The sequence below is a fragment of the Palaemon carinicauda genome, chromosome 11 (assembly GCF_036898095.1).
Source record: "Palaemon carinicauda isolate YSFRI2023 chromosome 11, ASM3689809v2, whole genome shotgun sequence".
NCBI lineage: Eukaryota > Metazoa > Arthropoda > Malacostraca > Decapoda > Palaemonidae > Palaemon > Palaemon carinicauda.
The window spans coordinates 114,412,169-114,428,114 of NC_090735.1; the positions used below are offsets into that span (position 1 = coordinate 114,412,169).

The following is a 15,946-nucleotide window of genomic DNA, read 5'->3' on the forward strand; positions in this document are numbered from 1 at the left end:
CCTTAAGCAAACATCGGTCTTTCTCATTCAAGTGAGAATGAGCTTCTCGTATTAAAAAATCTGATAAAATATGACAAAGCATTCTTTGACATAGGCAATGATGGTTTCTTGACTGAGCACCATAATGCCTCAGATTTACCTCGTAATGACTTAGTACGAGCTAAATAGAACTTAAGAGCTTTAACAGGACATAATACTCTTTCCAGTTCGTTGCCTACGATCTCTGATAAGCAAGGAATATCAAAAGATTTAGGCCAAGGACGAGAAGGCAGTTCATTTTTGGCCAGGAAACCAAGTTGAAGTGAACAAGTGGCTTTTTCTGTAGAAAAAACCGATGTTCTTACTGAAGGCATGAAGTTCACAGACCCTTTTAGCCGAAGCCAAGCACACTAGGAAAAGTGTCTTGAGGGTGAGATCCTTCAGGGAGGCTGAATGTAATGGCTCAAACCTGTCTGACATGAGGGACCTTAGGACCACGTCTAAGTTCCATCCAGGAGTTGCCAAACGACGTTCCTTAGAGGTCTCGAAGGACTTAAGGAGATCTTGGAGATCTTTATTGTTGGAAAGATCTAAGCCTCTATGTCGAAAGACCGAAGCCAACATGCTCCTGTAGCCCTTAATCGTGGGAGCTGAAATGGAGCGAACCTTTCTCATATGTAAAAGAAAATCTGCGATTTGGGCTACAGAGGTACTGGACGAGGACACAGATGCTGACTTGCACCAGTCTCGGAAGACTTCCCACTTCGACTGGTATACTCTAATGGTAGAAGCTCTCCTCGCTCTTGCAATCGCACTGGCTGCCTCCTTCGAAAAGCCTCGAGTTCTTGAGAGTCTTTCGATAGCCTGAAGGAAGTCAGACGAAGGGCGGGGAGGCTTTGATGGACATTCTTTACGTGGGGCTGACGTAACAGATCTACCCTTAGAGGAAGACTTCTTGGAAAGTCTACCAGCCATTGAAGTACCTCGGTGAACCCACTCTCTCGCGGGCCAGAGGGTACCAACCAACGTCAACCTTGTCCCTTCGTGACAGGCGAACTTCTGCAGTACCTTGTTGACTATCTTGAATGGAGGGAATGCATATAAGTCCAGAAGAGACCAATCCAGTAGAAACGCGTCTATGTGGATTGCTTCTGTATCTAGGACTGGAGAGCAATAGATTGGTAACCTTTTGGTCAACGAGAAGGCAAAGAGGTCTATGGTGGGTTGACCACAAGTAGCCCAAAGACTCTTGCCCACGTCCTTGTGGAGGGTCCATTCCGTGGGTATCACCTGACCCCTCCGACTGAGACAGTCTGCCAAGACGTTCAAGTCCCCCTGGATGAATCTCGTCAACAGGGAGATGCCTCGATTTCTTGACCATAAGAGAAGGTCCCTTGCGATCTCGAGCAGCGTGAAGGAGTGCCTCCTTGCTTGGAGATGTACGCCAAAGTTGTGGTGTTGTCTGAGTTGACCTCTACCACTTAGTTTCGAAGAAGCTTTTGAATATCATCAAGGCCAAGTGGACTGCTAATAGCTCCTTGTCGTTGATGTGCATGCTCTTCTGACTTGAGGTCCACAGACCCGAGCATTCCCGACCGTCCAGGGTCGCACCCCAACCCAAATCCGACGTGTCTGAGGACAACACGTGGTTTGGGTTCTTGACTGCTAGGGATAGTCCCTCTCTCAGACTGATATTGCTGTCCCACAATTTCAGGCATGCCTTTACTGGTTCGGAGACTGGGAATGATACCGTCTCTAACGTCTTGTCCTAGTTCCAGTGAGAGGCTAGATGGAACCGGAGAGGCAGAAGGTGTAGTCTCCCTAGCAAGACAAACTGCTCCAGGGATGAGAGAGTCCCTACGAGACTGTTCCAACTCCTGACTGAACAAACGTTTTCTTTTCAGCATTAGTTGGACTTCGAGTAGGGCTTGACTGCGAATCTCCATCCCCAAATATAGAATAATCTGGGATGGGATCAGTTGGGACTTTTAGGTTGACCAAAAGTCCCAACTCCCTGGCCAGACTCAACGTCCAATGTAGATCCTGCAGACAGCGAAGACTGGACGATGCTCTGAGAAGCCAGTCGTCCAAGTACAGGGAGGCTCGGATCCCCAATAGATGGAGGGATTTTGCCACATTCCTCATGAGCCTCGTAAACACGAGAGGCGCAGGACTGAGGCCAAAGCACAAGGCTCGAAACTGGTACTCCACATTCCTGTAAACAAACCTCAGAAACGGTTGGGAATCCGGGTGTATAGGAATGTGGAAGTATGCCTCCTGAAGGTCGAGAGAGACCATCCAGTCGCCTTCCATAAATGCTGTCAAGACAGCCTGGTAGACTTCATCGTGAAGTTTGTCTTGACAAAGAACACATTGAGCGCACTTGCCTCTTACGTACTCCTGCAGTGAACATGGCTGCCAGATCATTGGAGCCATCCCTGAGGGACTTGTTCCTGCAGAGAACGTGGCTGTCAGATCATTGGAGCCATCCCTGAAAGCCTTGTTTATGCATGACATAATTGTACAGCAAAACTTCAAACGCTCGAAAATAGCTCTGAAGTCGACCTGTAAAATCCTGGAGCGTCTCATGGCCAGGCGCCAGGGAGAGTCTATGAGGTTTGAGAAGTCTATCTGGGCAGAGGCAGGAACTCCCAAGCCGAGAACTTCTCTCGTGTCATATCAGACTCTCGCTCTATAAGCCAGCTTAAAAGTAGGGAAAGCAAAGGCTGTCTCCCCCAAACTCCTCCTGGTGATAAACCAGTCGCCTAGCAAACGTACAGCTCTCTTAGAAGAGCGAGAGAGCACTAACTTATAAAACAACGGCTTCGAAGTAGCTAGGCCTAGTGTAAGCTCTGACGTTTAGGCGAACGAGGAGCAGCAGTTACAAAAAGATCCGGACAAAGATCCTTAAAAATCAGCATGATTTATTTAAAGTCCATAGAGGGCTAAGCAGCTTTAGGCTCCTCTCCGTCTGACAGAGTCCTCAAGGGAATATCAGTAGGAGGGGGAACAGCAACTTCCTCATCTGAAGGAACCTTGTCCGACAATAGCCAAGTCTCAAGCAAGGGAGAGACCTACCGTGGTGGCAATGCTTTACAAGCAGAGTCCACACGCACTGGTGCATTAGTAGTGGACCAGGACGCAACGTCATGTAACTGCTTGACAGTCTGTGAACTGTCAACAACAACAGGTGCGTGAGGACGCACAGCGTCCACTCGAGACTGCTTTGACTGCCTAGTCTGAGCAGTCAAAACAACTCTAGAATGCGGAGGTTGACGCTCAGCGTCAAAACAAGTCAACTCCGATTGTTGGCGAACGTCCTGAACGTCAACAGGAGCATCAGTAAGTGGCCTAACGTCCAAATGTGGCTGAAAATCCACACGAGACCGCATCGAGTGTGGTTCTAAACAACCTGACTGACGTGACTTGGCTACGCCAACGTCAACAGGACGCACAAAGGAACGTTAGGGTGGCTGAAGGCCAGGATCTCGATGAGAGAAACGGCTAGGCTCAACGGACTTATCGGCAGAATAGTCTTCCATAAGGGAGGCAAGCTTATTCTGCATGTCTTGCCGTACAACCCATTTAGGATCAACGGGAATGGTTGCGGTAAGAGACGAGGGTAACGTCTGTGACTGCAAAACCTTGCCTACAAAAAGACTCTCGGAGTCTGTGTTACGCTTTTGTTTAGGCGGCGAGCAGTCTTCCGATAACTGCATAGGGTCAGAGCTGTCCTAATAGTTAAAACCAGGACGCTGGACCTGTCCTGAAAGGACTGACTTTCGCTTAAAGGGCCTCGAAACCTTGTTCCACGGTTTCTTATGCGAAAAGCCTTCGGATGACGAGGAGAAAATCGTCTCTCTCGCCTTATGGTAGGGGTGATCTTGGTAAGATACAACTGATACCATAGAGGGAACGTCTGTTCGCTGATCAAGGACTCTCGAACCCATAAGTCGTACGACATTACTTCTCCCCTGGGCTTGGGAGCTTGCAAGAGGTCCCGGACTAGGCGAACGACAGGCACGAACAGACGAACCCTCGGTCGCAACACTGATAACACTTTGCGCAATATCACTTTATCACTACGATTTTCTGTTTTGCACTTATTTCACTGAAATCGAATTTTTTAACAATTCACATTAGGTATGAATAAAACTGATTTCTACCTGAAGCACGCAATTCTACCCTCATCAAAAGGTTATAATTACGAAATCAGTCGTATAATGTAAGCACATTAATACAAGCAAAAAACAGTAAACATATTTTAAGATAAAAAGATCAGTGGCTGGGGAAGAGACTAAACACTAGTTCATTCAAAACTACGTTTTCAATCTCTCACCGTACAGTGCCTTGGGACGAGAATAAAAACTAAAAACGTTTTATCCTTTCTCCCCGTACAGAGACTAGGGACGAGAGTAACTCGAGAACAACGTTACTCGCTTGGGACGAGAATAAAGATCGGAACGTTCTCTCTCCGTCTCTATCTCTCTCTCTCTCTCTCTTGATTTCGCACCGAAGAGGAGAGCCCACTTACGTTTCGTCAAAAAACAGGTTATTTGACCAAAGGAAAAAACTGAAAGGTTTTTCAATTAAAAAGTTCCTTTAAAATAGAATTTAAAACATTTAAGCTTTGAAAGAAGAATGAACAAAACGTCAGAATCGATTTACTCTTTCTGCAAAGTGAAACCGTGATACTCTCTCTCTCTATCGTAACGATAGAGCGCAAACTGCGTAGCATAAAAAAAAAACTAAGCGTTAGTTCATCTTTGAAACAGTACGAAGACTATTCAAAGAAAATCTTTCATAAAATATCTACTAAAAAATATTCATTAATAAGTTTTAAATCATTAGCTCTGTAAAAGTTATTTACGATTGAAAAGGGCTCAACGTTGTTTAACTTCGGTTTCCAAGTTAGGACCGCCTACTCTCAGGAAAGGTCGCATATAAACAAATCATTAAAATTTATCTTAATGTTTATTATAAATGGAAAGCTAATCGAAGAGGCCTAATAAAGGCGGGTGAGATATAAAAAATATATAAAGGAAAATCTATATTAATTTATAACGTGATAAGATAATTGCTAAAAGCCTAAAACACACTTCCGTACTACGGGAAGGGTCGGCCATTTAAAAGTCAAAGGAAGTCCAATAAACAATCCAAAGTCATCAAAAATTAAATCTATCCAAAAACGAGTTCAAGATTCAAGTTGAAGATAAAACACCTGCACTGCGAAAGCTCAAACCAAAATGAAGTACTTCACCAAATATGTTGAGAAAACTCCAGGTTCTACAGCGAGTATTGATACGTCTTGTCGTCAACGTCGACAGAGAAGAATTGAAGGGTTTGTTTACATGCAAGAGTGGTATCTGGCCGACAGTTGGCGCTGGTGGGCACACCCGCAACCTTCATAGCGATCGCTCGCGAGTTTTTAGAGTGTGTTTTCTGTCGAGCCGCAGAGTTGCAGCTATTATATATTCACCGGCTAAGTTAAATATTTAAAAAAGCATTAATGGCTGCCAATGAGCGGTGAGGATGACAGCGGACACGTCCAACTACCATCCGAGCCGAGAGCAAAGTGAGCTCAAGCAAAGGTGTGTGTGTGGTGGTGGTGGTGGTGGTGGTGGTGGTGGTGGTGGTGGTGGTGGGGGAAGCAAGCCACCCTCCCCTACCCCCGCTAACTAGCGGTGTGGGTAGTAAACCCTCGTTAAATTTTAATGGCTCGTCATTTCAGCTACGCCGAAAGTAATACCCCTATTAAATAGCATGGTTTGTATTCCAGTTACGGAACAAACCAAATTTAAATGTATATATACAAGCAAAAGCTTTCAATAGGAAAATTAACAAAAAAGTTGAAGAATGAGTTGAAATAACTCATCTAAGCCACTGTTTTACTTTAAATACTTCATTTAGAAAACTTTAAACCTAATTCTCTCATTAGCTTTCTGTGTTATGGCTTCTTTTCTAGCCTGATCTTATCATTCAGTTAGCAAAGATACCTCCAAGAGAACTCCTCGCCATATCTTACCACTGTATTTATATATAAAAATATAAAATCATTAACTCGATGAAATTCATCAGCTCTAACAAAGGTAGAATGAAAATAGTTTATGAAGGCTATGTTTATGTGAAACAAAAGGAATTGGCTAACAATGTGATATCATATGAGTGTGAACTACGGCATTCGAGGTCACAGTACAAAGCCAAAATAAAAGTGAAAGACAATGAAGTACTTAAAATGAATGAGCATACACATGGCCTAAATGTGAACCAAATAGAAAGCATTAAAGTACTGCAAGAAATGAAGAGAGGAGCTAGAGATACACAAGAGACTTCCTCAACAAATTATTTCTCAGGCCGTTGAGGGTAAGGATGAAAGTGTTTCGGCAAATCTGCCGACAGTAAGCCATTTGAGAAAAAACCTTCGATGGTGTAGAATTGTAGATAACGAAGCCACAATTCACTTCCTGTGCCTCAAAATATTGAAGAGCTGGTTAATGGTATAATGGTATATTTTGAAAAAGCTATGATGAATAGCATCGTAACATTATTTCCTTATACGGAAATCAAAGGTCGTTTCTTCCACTTAGCTAGAATATTTACAGTAAGATTCAGGATATATCAGATAAAGTAGCTGAAGCTTTTGAGGTACATTATAGATTATGTTGCCATTTTGTTTTATATCGACTTTTTTTTTTAATTTGTTATATGAACATATAATATATAACTTTAAATGATACATGTTTTTATTTTTTAGCTTTGAGGGGGGGATCTTTTCCTGCGGGGGATTATAGCTGGGGGGATATTTTCCATGGGGGATTTTTTCCTAGAACTGGCAGAGATACATCCTGGCCTAAAGGATACTGCCAATAAATCTCCGTTATGAGAAACATTGTTTATGTTATTATCCCCTTTACCAGACCCGCATGATTCCTATGTTATGTTGCATGTTTAATTATTTCCACCTTAAAATCATGCAATTTTGTAACAAAGGATATTTCTGTCACAGAGACTGACATGCTACTGCTATTTCTCAATACCACCTCCACTGCTCCGGCTCTATCTGCAGTCACTAGGCCTCTCAGCACTGAAGGAATTAGGCCTAAATATCATCCTATACTTAGCCTTCCTATCCTGGTTGCATGATTCCAAGCAATCCAGAAAAACTTTCATCTCTTCAGTACTATCCCTATACTCATGAACACTATCTTTTGTAGTAGATTTTCATCTAAAAATTACAAACTTGATAGACAAAAACTATCTTGCAAACAGAGCAAACCCATACTTCAGCATACTAAAAGGAAGCACATCTTAAAGTCAATAAAACAAGTACTACCATAAACATCTCAGTACTATATAAAAATGCACTTAATGAAAAAACTGCTATAGGTACATTTATGCTTGTCACACAAGTTGAAAGTTAAATACAAGAATGAGAGAAAACCTTAGCTTACTGGGTTGGTAACTATCTATTTAGTTGGCAGTTGAGAGAGAGAGAGAGAGAGAGAGAGAGAGAGAGAGAGAGAGAGAGAGAGAGAGAGAGAGAGAGGAGAGAGAGAGAGAGAGAGTTTTGTATTTTTATGCTGCAGTAATGCTAATATTGCAGATAAAACGTTAAGTTTCTAGCCTTCAATTTGATTCAACATGACCAACTTTACCATGTTAAATCATCTTCTACAATAATTTCAAATCCAGGTAATGGAACTTCGCAATTAGAGACTCGTTTTCAACGGATTCCGGATTTGATGGACCCAATCCCCAATATGCAAAGTCGGGTCCGGTAGGAAAATGTATATATGCTCAAGTTAGTCTCCTTCAGTATTATTATCATTAGATCCATTCAAAAACTTTGATTTGCTCAAAGATTAGCTGTACATCTTCGTAAGGCTTTACGTCACCCATAAATTAAAACTATACTTAGTTCTATATTTTCCTCTTAAAGTTAAATCTGTTTACTTGATGTTGAACTTACCTATCATCTTTATTCTTTTTTTTTAAAGGTACTTGTGTTTTTTCTCTCTCCTTCTTAAAGAATTGCGGAACTATTTGAAAATCACGTACTACACGTTTTCTTCTAGATCGTTCTCTTAGTCTTCTCATGTACATATCTACCTGCAAGAAATATATAAAATACAATTTTATGTGGGTGGAATACATTTTACAAATTACATTAAAAATCATACAATACCTGCCATGATACAGCAAGACATATGGCCATGCACTTTAACCCTCATGTTATCCAGAATCTAAAATATTTATTATAAATAAGGCAATTCACATAAGAGGTGGAACTTCTTTTTTAATCTAACTTCCCAACCAAAAATAGTATTCTTGTTTCCTTGAAAACACTAGGCTGTGAAACCTGTGTTGATGGAACAGTAAGAATGAGTGACCGCAGTATTGATGAAATAAAGAGAGGTTTGTAAAGTTAGTAATCAACAAATGTCCCATTAACAGAGGGCAAATATCTATGAGAGATATATAAGGCCTGCATTATTTTATGCACAAGAAAATGGGCACTGACAAAGAAAACAGTTGAGATTTTGGTAATCCATAGCATTAAAATGTTAAAATTAATGGCTAGAACACAAGTGGGAAGAAATATAGTATCTAGAAGCAGAATAAGACTAAGGTGGCTTGGAGAGGTACGTTACTAAGAGAGGATTAAAAACAGTTGGTCAAAAAAGTAGTAAATGCGGAAGTGGTATGACAAAGTCCTGTAGAACACCCACAAATTTTGTGGAAAAAATTGAAACATAAGGACCTAGCTCTGTTGTTAGTTAAAAAGGTAGGATTACAGAATATAAGAGAATGGGAAGGCATTTGATATCTTATTATGAAATGAGAGAAGTTGATGTAAATTCATTTATGATGTTAATGTCAGGAAAAAACAAAAAACATTTACAATATTCTGCTTATGCTCTTTTTCACTTAAGCCATCAAAAATTGGAATAAAAAAAAATAGTAAATTTTCACAAACAACCATACCGCCAAGTAAAATTCTAAGATTAGTGAGATTCATCCAATATTGATTGTTTTTGGAAACGGGAGCTTTAAGCTTTTGAGATGTTTGGCAACTAATCAGGTAGGTTACAATAACCCAATAGGTAACTAAAACATTCTAATTTCTTTAAAACCACATCCCATATATTTTGTTCCGCATAGCCTTACGAATCATACATGAATCTGACATGGCATCTTAATTTTACTCCAGGTTAAAATTGCAGTCATTGATATCATTAACTTTAACTATTACAGTACTGTAATAATTTTAAATAGGATAAAATCACTCATTAGGTAATAAAATACAAAGATTTTATTCTCATAAGGCAACCTTTTCATTACATCCACCAATTACACAATGTTTGCTTCAGTCCATTTTAGATCTGATAGCTCTGCTTGCTTCCAAACCAGTAACCAGGCTTACTAACCTTGCTGCTATCAGAGTGAACTTGATTTACTATCAATTTTTGATACAGTAGTAAAACTACAAAATTGAAAAATAATAAGTTTTTTCCTAATTATATAAACCCCAAGTTATTTATATGGGTTTACTACTAAGTCGACTTATGACAACAAGAAACAGAAAAATGTACATAACTGGCAACTATATATTCTTACCAGGCAACTCCATGACTGGTTAGCACACTCGTGCCCCCTAGAGGCTGAGTCACTGTTTATGGTCAAGACTTGTGAGATAGGTAAATGACTCAGGAGGTGTATAGCTAGGAAAAATACAAATGGTTTTTAAAATTTGTAGTTTGCTCCTAGGCAGATACAAACTTCTGAGTCATTTATATGGAGGAATCTTCTTTAGGTGGTAGGAAGTCTCTGTCATGGATGGGTTCATATCTAGCTCTAGATCACTGATAGGTTACCATAAAAAGGAGTAGCTTATATATATGTGTATATGACAATTAGACTGGCTCGTGAGAGGCAAGGTAGATATATCATCCTCAAATTCCGAAGTCACTGACCTGATAATAGTCGATATTTTTGGAAGACCAGTAATCAAACTGTAAAAAAAATGTACCATAAAAATGTCACAAAAAGACAAAATGCAAAATGAAATTATGTCATTCTTACCTGTATCAGGGCTCCCTCAGTGAGCATACTTTCAGCCAAGACTGGATGTAGAACATAATGAAGAACAGCATGCATTCCACTTTTCATACCCTTTCAATGTGGAGAATAACTGTGGTGACAAAAGGTCAAGCATCCTGTAAGCTTGGTCTAGCAGTTGTAGTGCTACAACAATGGGCCTCAAAGTGAATGTATCCAGGGATGTATGGGTACAATTCTTTAAGTAATGTCCTGTAAAGGTAGTCTGTCTTTTCCAGACTCCTGCACTACGGGCGTGAGCTACTGAATGGTTTTTGCAGAACATCCTTGTTGCAGCAAGACCACTAATGTCATGAGCTCTAGTGGGGGCCTGGAAATGCTTCAAGGATAACCTCACCAAAAAGAAATCGTGTTCTTGGAAATCATCATGGTGCATCCTGTGCTCACAAACAGGTTAGAGATCTTTGGCCAGTAAGGAGCTGTTCTTTTAAGATATTTCCTGACCGCCCTTACAGGATAGAGTAACAGATTATTCGTGTAAGAGTCAAATCTGGTATCATTAAAAGCCGGATTCTAAGATTTTGCCAAAAATTCTGGAACAAAGGTAAAAGATAGGTTTTTCCACCACTTGGAATGTAATACAAGGTAAGAAAGGCTATACAATTCACTCGCCCTCTTGGCTTATGCCAGGGCGACATCCCTGGCAGAGGTTTTATTTAAAGTGCCATCTTGAGGGACTGCAAGACTTTTGAACACATTCCAAGATGGGGGTTTAAGTTGCCGAGGTGGGCAGGTCTGTTCAAAGATCCTAATTTGAGGCCACAATTCTCACAGGGAAGGGAGATTGATTCCTTTCAGATTAAAAAACTTGGCTGAAGGCTGAGCAGTAGCCTTGAACAGCTGTGACTGAGAGAAAGTTCTCTTTCTGTAGGAACAACAGGAAGTCTGCAATCAGGGCAATAGTGGCCTTGAGTGGACCAATATTGCTCCTACAACACAAATCACAAAGTTGACCACTTTGCCTGATAGACTGCTGCAGATGATTTCTGAAGATATCCTGAAAACTTTCGCAGTCAGTCTCAAACAACCTCTGTCCGAGGCGGTGCTGGAGAGCAATACACAGGAAGTTTGTTGTTCAAGTGATCGACAAGCATGTGTTTGTTGTTCAAGTGATTGGTCAACCCCAAAAATGTTAAAAGACGCTTTGCCACTTGAGTAAGCAAAGAACATTTTGAACCAAGAATCGTCCCCAGTCGGCTCAGATTGCGTTATGACATTCCTCCTCCGGGAATTAAGCAGGTTGAAGACACTGCACTTACTTAACCCCAATGATGGATCCCCACTGCAAGCTGACAGACCAGGTGGGATATGGGATACTAAACCTCCTTGTTTATTGATGTACAGTAAGACACCACTGTGACCTTAGAGGATCTGAATTGTAGAGTAATGCTAGGTATGCAACTTTTATTTCCAAGTAATTGATGTGGAATGCCTTCATCTTCTTGTTACCACATCCCAGAAATCTGCTTTTTCTGTAAGGGGGGCTTCCTATCATTGGCGAGAGGAATCTGAAAAGAAAGGAAATTCTGGAGGGAAAACTTCTAGCAGTGTTGCGGCTAACAGTTCTCTGCCCTCAACCACCACAAGAGGTCCATTATCACTTCTCAGGGTACCTCCACTAAAGCTGCAGGAGGGTGCAATGTTTGTGACCACTGGCTCTCTACAGCCCACTACAATGAACAAAGGTGTATCCTTCTGAAGGAAGGATAATCTGAGATACTTCATGGACCTGTAATGGAAGGGGAAAAAAAAAATCTTTCAGGTCTATGATCAACAAGAAATCATTCTTCCTGATGGCTTAAAAACGGTGGCTGAGGTCTCCATTTTGAACCTCGTTTGGAGCATACACTGGTTCAACTGGGAGCGGTCTGTAACAGGTCTACAGCCTCCTGACAGCTTCTCTACCAAGAAGAGGTTATTAATGAAGCCTGGGGATTTGTCTGAAACCACCTCTATAGCCCCTTTGGCCAGCATCTGAGACACTTCCACTCCGAGGAGATCTCGTTGAGATACTCTTAAATAATACAATGGGACTGTCAGAGTCTGAGATAATGGGGAACGACAGTCCTTGACTGGGACGCAATACACTGAACGGAGAACCTTCGCCATCTAGAGGTTGGCCCCGAAGAACTACCACCTGTCCCAATGGCTCTGCAGGCACCCCCCCCCCCCCCACTCTTGGTCAGTCAGAGGGCTTACTCTCCCTGGCGGGAGTCATAACCTTAAGGGGACCGTCCGGGTTGGTATTTTGGCATACCAACTTGAAAAATTCAAAAATCGTTTTATTGTCTCTCTGTATAGAGAAACATATCGTACATGCTCTCCAGAAGTTTCAACCCATTATTTTTACAAATAACGAAGATATAGAGGTTTTTAAATGATGACGTCATCCCTACTGTGTCGTCTGCATAACTTAGTTTGACAAAATCGTCTTTGTGTGTAATTTTGCATATATATAGCGATTTTTCACTTATATTTCGTTCTATCGTACGTCTGGCAGAAATGGAAGGCATTTGTAGAGTGTAGATGAACGAAGTATACTACAATAACAGAAGCCAAAGTTGCCAAAGATGTATAGAAGTTATAATCTATGCCTATGTTTACTTGAAGTTCGTATGTACATTGTGTTTCCACAACGCCTTCGGGAACATTATAGCAAGGCCAATGTTACCTAAGGTTGTAGAAAGAACAAATAGTCAATAATTTTTCCAAACAATGAAAATAGCGGTCTTTAAATGATGACGTCACCTTATGGCGTCGTCTGCATGACTGAGTTAGACAGGTGCGCAGTTTCTCTCTCTCTCTCTCTCTCTCTCTCCCTCTCTCGAATTATTTACCACTGCCATTTATACAAATACTTTTATTCTCTCTCTCTCTCTCTCTCTCTCTCTCTCTCTCTCTCTCTCTCTCCTCTCTCTCTCTCTCTCTCTCTCTCCTCTCTCTCTCTCTCTCTCGAATTATTTAAACCTACCATTTATACAAATACTATAATAACAATGTTCAACTCTCTCTCTCTCTCTCTCTCTCTCTCTCTTCTCTCTCTCTCTCTCTCTCTCTCTCTCTCTCTCTCTCTCTCTCTCTCTCTCATGTTTCGAAATCTCGTACCTCTGGCAGAAATGAAAGACATTGGTAGAGGGTTAGGTGAATGAAAACTACCACCTACGAACACATCACAAAGTCTCCAAAGACATGTAGAAATTATAATGCATGTGTTTATTTACTTGAAGTTTGTATGTTGATTGTGCTTTCACAACGTCCTCTGGAATTTTATAGCAATGCCAATGTTACATAAGGTGATAGAAAGAACAAAAAGTAAGTGGAGAACAAGAAAACAGAAGCCAAAGATGCCAAAGATGTATAAAAGTTATAATGTATGCGTTTGTTTACTTGAAGTTCGTATGTACATTGTGTTTCCACAACGCCCCTCGGGAACATTATAGCAAGGCCAATGTTACCTAAGGTTGTAGAAAGAACAAATAGTCAATAATTTTTACAAACAATGAAAATAGCGGTCTTTAAATGATGACGTCATCCTTGACAGATGCGTAGATCTCTCTCTCTCTCTCTCTCTCTCTCTCTCTCTCTCCTCTCTCTCTCTCTCTCTCTCTCTCTCTCGAATTATATACCCCTGCTATTTATACAAATACTTGTATTCTCTCTCTCTCTCTCTCTCTCTCTCTCTCTCTCTCTCTCTCTCTCTCTCTCTCTCTCTCTCTCTCTCTCTCTGTACATCCTTTTATTAGATAATAGAATGAATCTCTTTTTTCATTTGTTCGTATATCCTTGCAAAAATTCTTATTCTCTCTCTCTCTCTCTCTCTCTCTCTCTCTATCATCTTATTTTATAATAGGATGAATCTCTTTTTCATTTGTACGTATACCCTTGTAAAAAGTACTTCTCTCTCTCTCTCTCTCTCTCTCTCTCTCTCCTCCTCTCTCTCTCTCCTCTCTCTCTCTCTCTCTCTCTCTCTCTGTACATCCTTTTATTAGATAATAGAATGAATCTCTTTTTCATTTGTTCGTATACCCTTGTAAAATATACTTATTTTCTCTCTCTCTCTCTCTCTCTCTCTCTCTCTCTCTCTCTCTCTCTCTCTCTCTCTCTCTCTCTCTCTCTCTCTCTCTCTCACGAATTATATACCCCTGCTATTTATACAAATACTTGTATTCTCTCTCTCTCTCTCTCTCTCTCTCTCTCTCCTCTCTCTCTCTCTCTCTCTCTCTCTCTCTCTCTCTCTCTCTCTCCAATTGTTATAAACTCCCATTTATACAAATACTATAATAACAATGTTCAACTCTCTCTCTCTCTCTCTCTCCTCTCTCTCTCTCCTCTCTCTCTCTCTCTCTCTCTCTCTCTCTCTCTCATGTTTCGAAATCTCGTACCTCTGGCAGAAATGAAAGGCATTGGTAGAGGGTAGGTGAATGAAAACTACCTGCTACGAAAAAATCACAAAGTTTCCAAAGACATAGAAATTATAATGCATGTGTTTATTTACTTGAAGTTCGTATGTTGATTGTGCTTTCACAACGTCCTCTGGAATTTTATAGCAATGCCAATGTTACATAAGGTGATAGAAAGAACAAAAAGTAAGTGGAGAACAAGAAAAAAGAACCAAGAAAGAGGGAAACATGGATAAGAGTACAATGCTGAAACCTGCTAACTAAAACACTGGCAACAATTAGAGATCGCTGGCAACTCATAACATAGGAATAGTAAACTGAGGGTTCAAATACCTCCTTTAGGGTGCATTTATGTAGGAATGAACAATAAAAGTTATCATAATAATATTATCTTGATTTCTTTTAGAAAAGAAGCGAAAGCTTGCTGCAAATCTTTGGGAGCTCATAACTCAAAAACATACTTATTCCCACTTAGGTACATTTTTCTCACTTATTTGTTGTTCGATATTAAAGAAAAAGATATCGTTGAAAAGAAGAATAAAAATTCCACAATTCTGTCAGACAAAATTTTGATTTTCGTTTTACATTTTTTTTCATGATTATTTTCCGTCTAGACGAGGAAAAAAAAATAAAAATTCATTAAAAAAAAAACAGAAAGGAAAATCAAAATTCTGTCTGACAGAATTGTTCGGTTGTTAGAGTAGTTTTTGTGGTATAAGTTTCAATACAATTGGTATTATAGTAGTGGGGAAAAATGTACCTAAATATTTTTTTTAAATCATGATTTTTGCTCATAAATCCAAAAGTTTTTGATCAAATGACTTGAAATTTTTATATGATGAAGGTATTATATGTGTCTAAAACATATATAGAAATTGTGTAATTTGGATCATTAGGAAAAAAAATGGCGGACATGGCGGACGGTCCCCTTAACCCTTAAGTTCGGAGAAGTGACCTCTCGGGCAAAAGTTCGGTTGCTGATAGTGCTTCTTGGGTTGATGATTATTTGCAGGTGTCAGCAGCCGGAACTGCTGACCCTGTTTAAAAGGGGACTGTCTTGTAAGTTGTTGAGGGGAGGGTATCCTAGGAACCACTACTCTTCTCATGAATGAGAAATACTTGGCTTTCTCTGCCATTTCTATCGCCATACTAACTTTTGAGGGAGGAAACAGAGTAGGGAAGTCAGCAACATTCGAGTTGCGAAGGTACAACGCATCTCTTGGGGCTAACTTCTTGTAACACTTGGCCCAGAGAGCATCTCTACGATTAAAGATACAGTTTCCCCATAGGGAGACTATCAGATGGATTAGACTTTAGCCTAGAACTATTTGACATCAGGATTTTTCAGAATTTTCAAACTTTTCTAACCTTGGATCTGTAGGGTGTGGAACATCTTCCTCATTTTGCAGAAGAAAGACAGGCAGCTCTGATGGGTGCTTAGACTTGCG

At 40.5% G+C, this 15,946-nt stretch overlaps 1 protein-coding gene across 6 annotated transcripts in view; it reads right to left on the reverse strand.

The window, feature by feature from the left end:
• The window catches only part of LOC137650125 (transcriptional adapter 2-beta-like), a 174,856-nt gene that overhangs the window by 93,002 nt on the left and 65,908 nt on the right, over nt 1-15,946 (reverse strand). For all 6 annotated transcript variants that reach the window (XR_011045917.1, XR_011045916.1, XM_068383264.1 and 3 more), the window contains exon 7: nt 7,949-8,088. Coding sequence is in view for 4 of the 6 variants with exons in the window: in XM_068383264.1 (XP_068239365.1) it covers nt 7,949-8,088 (140 nt within the window). In the remaining 2 variants the exon portion in view is untranslated. The remainder of the gene's footprint in view (nt 1-7,948; nt 8,089-15,946) is intronic.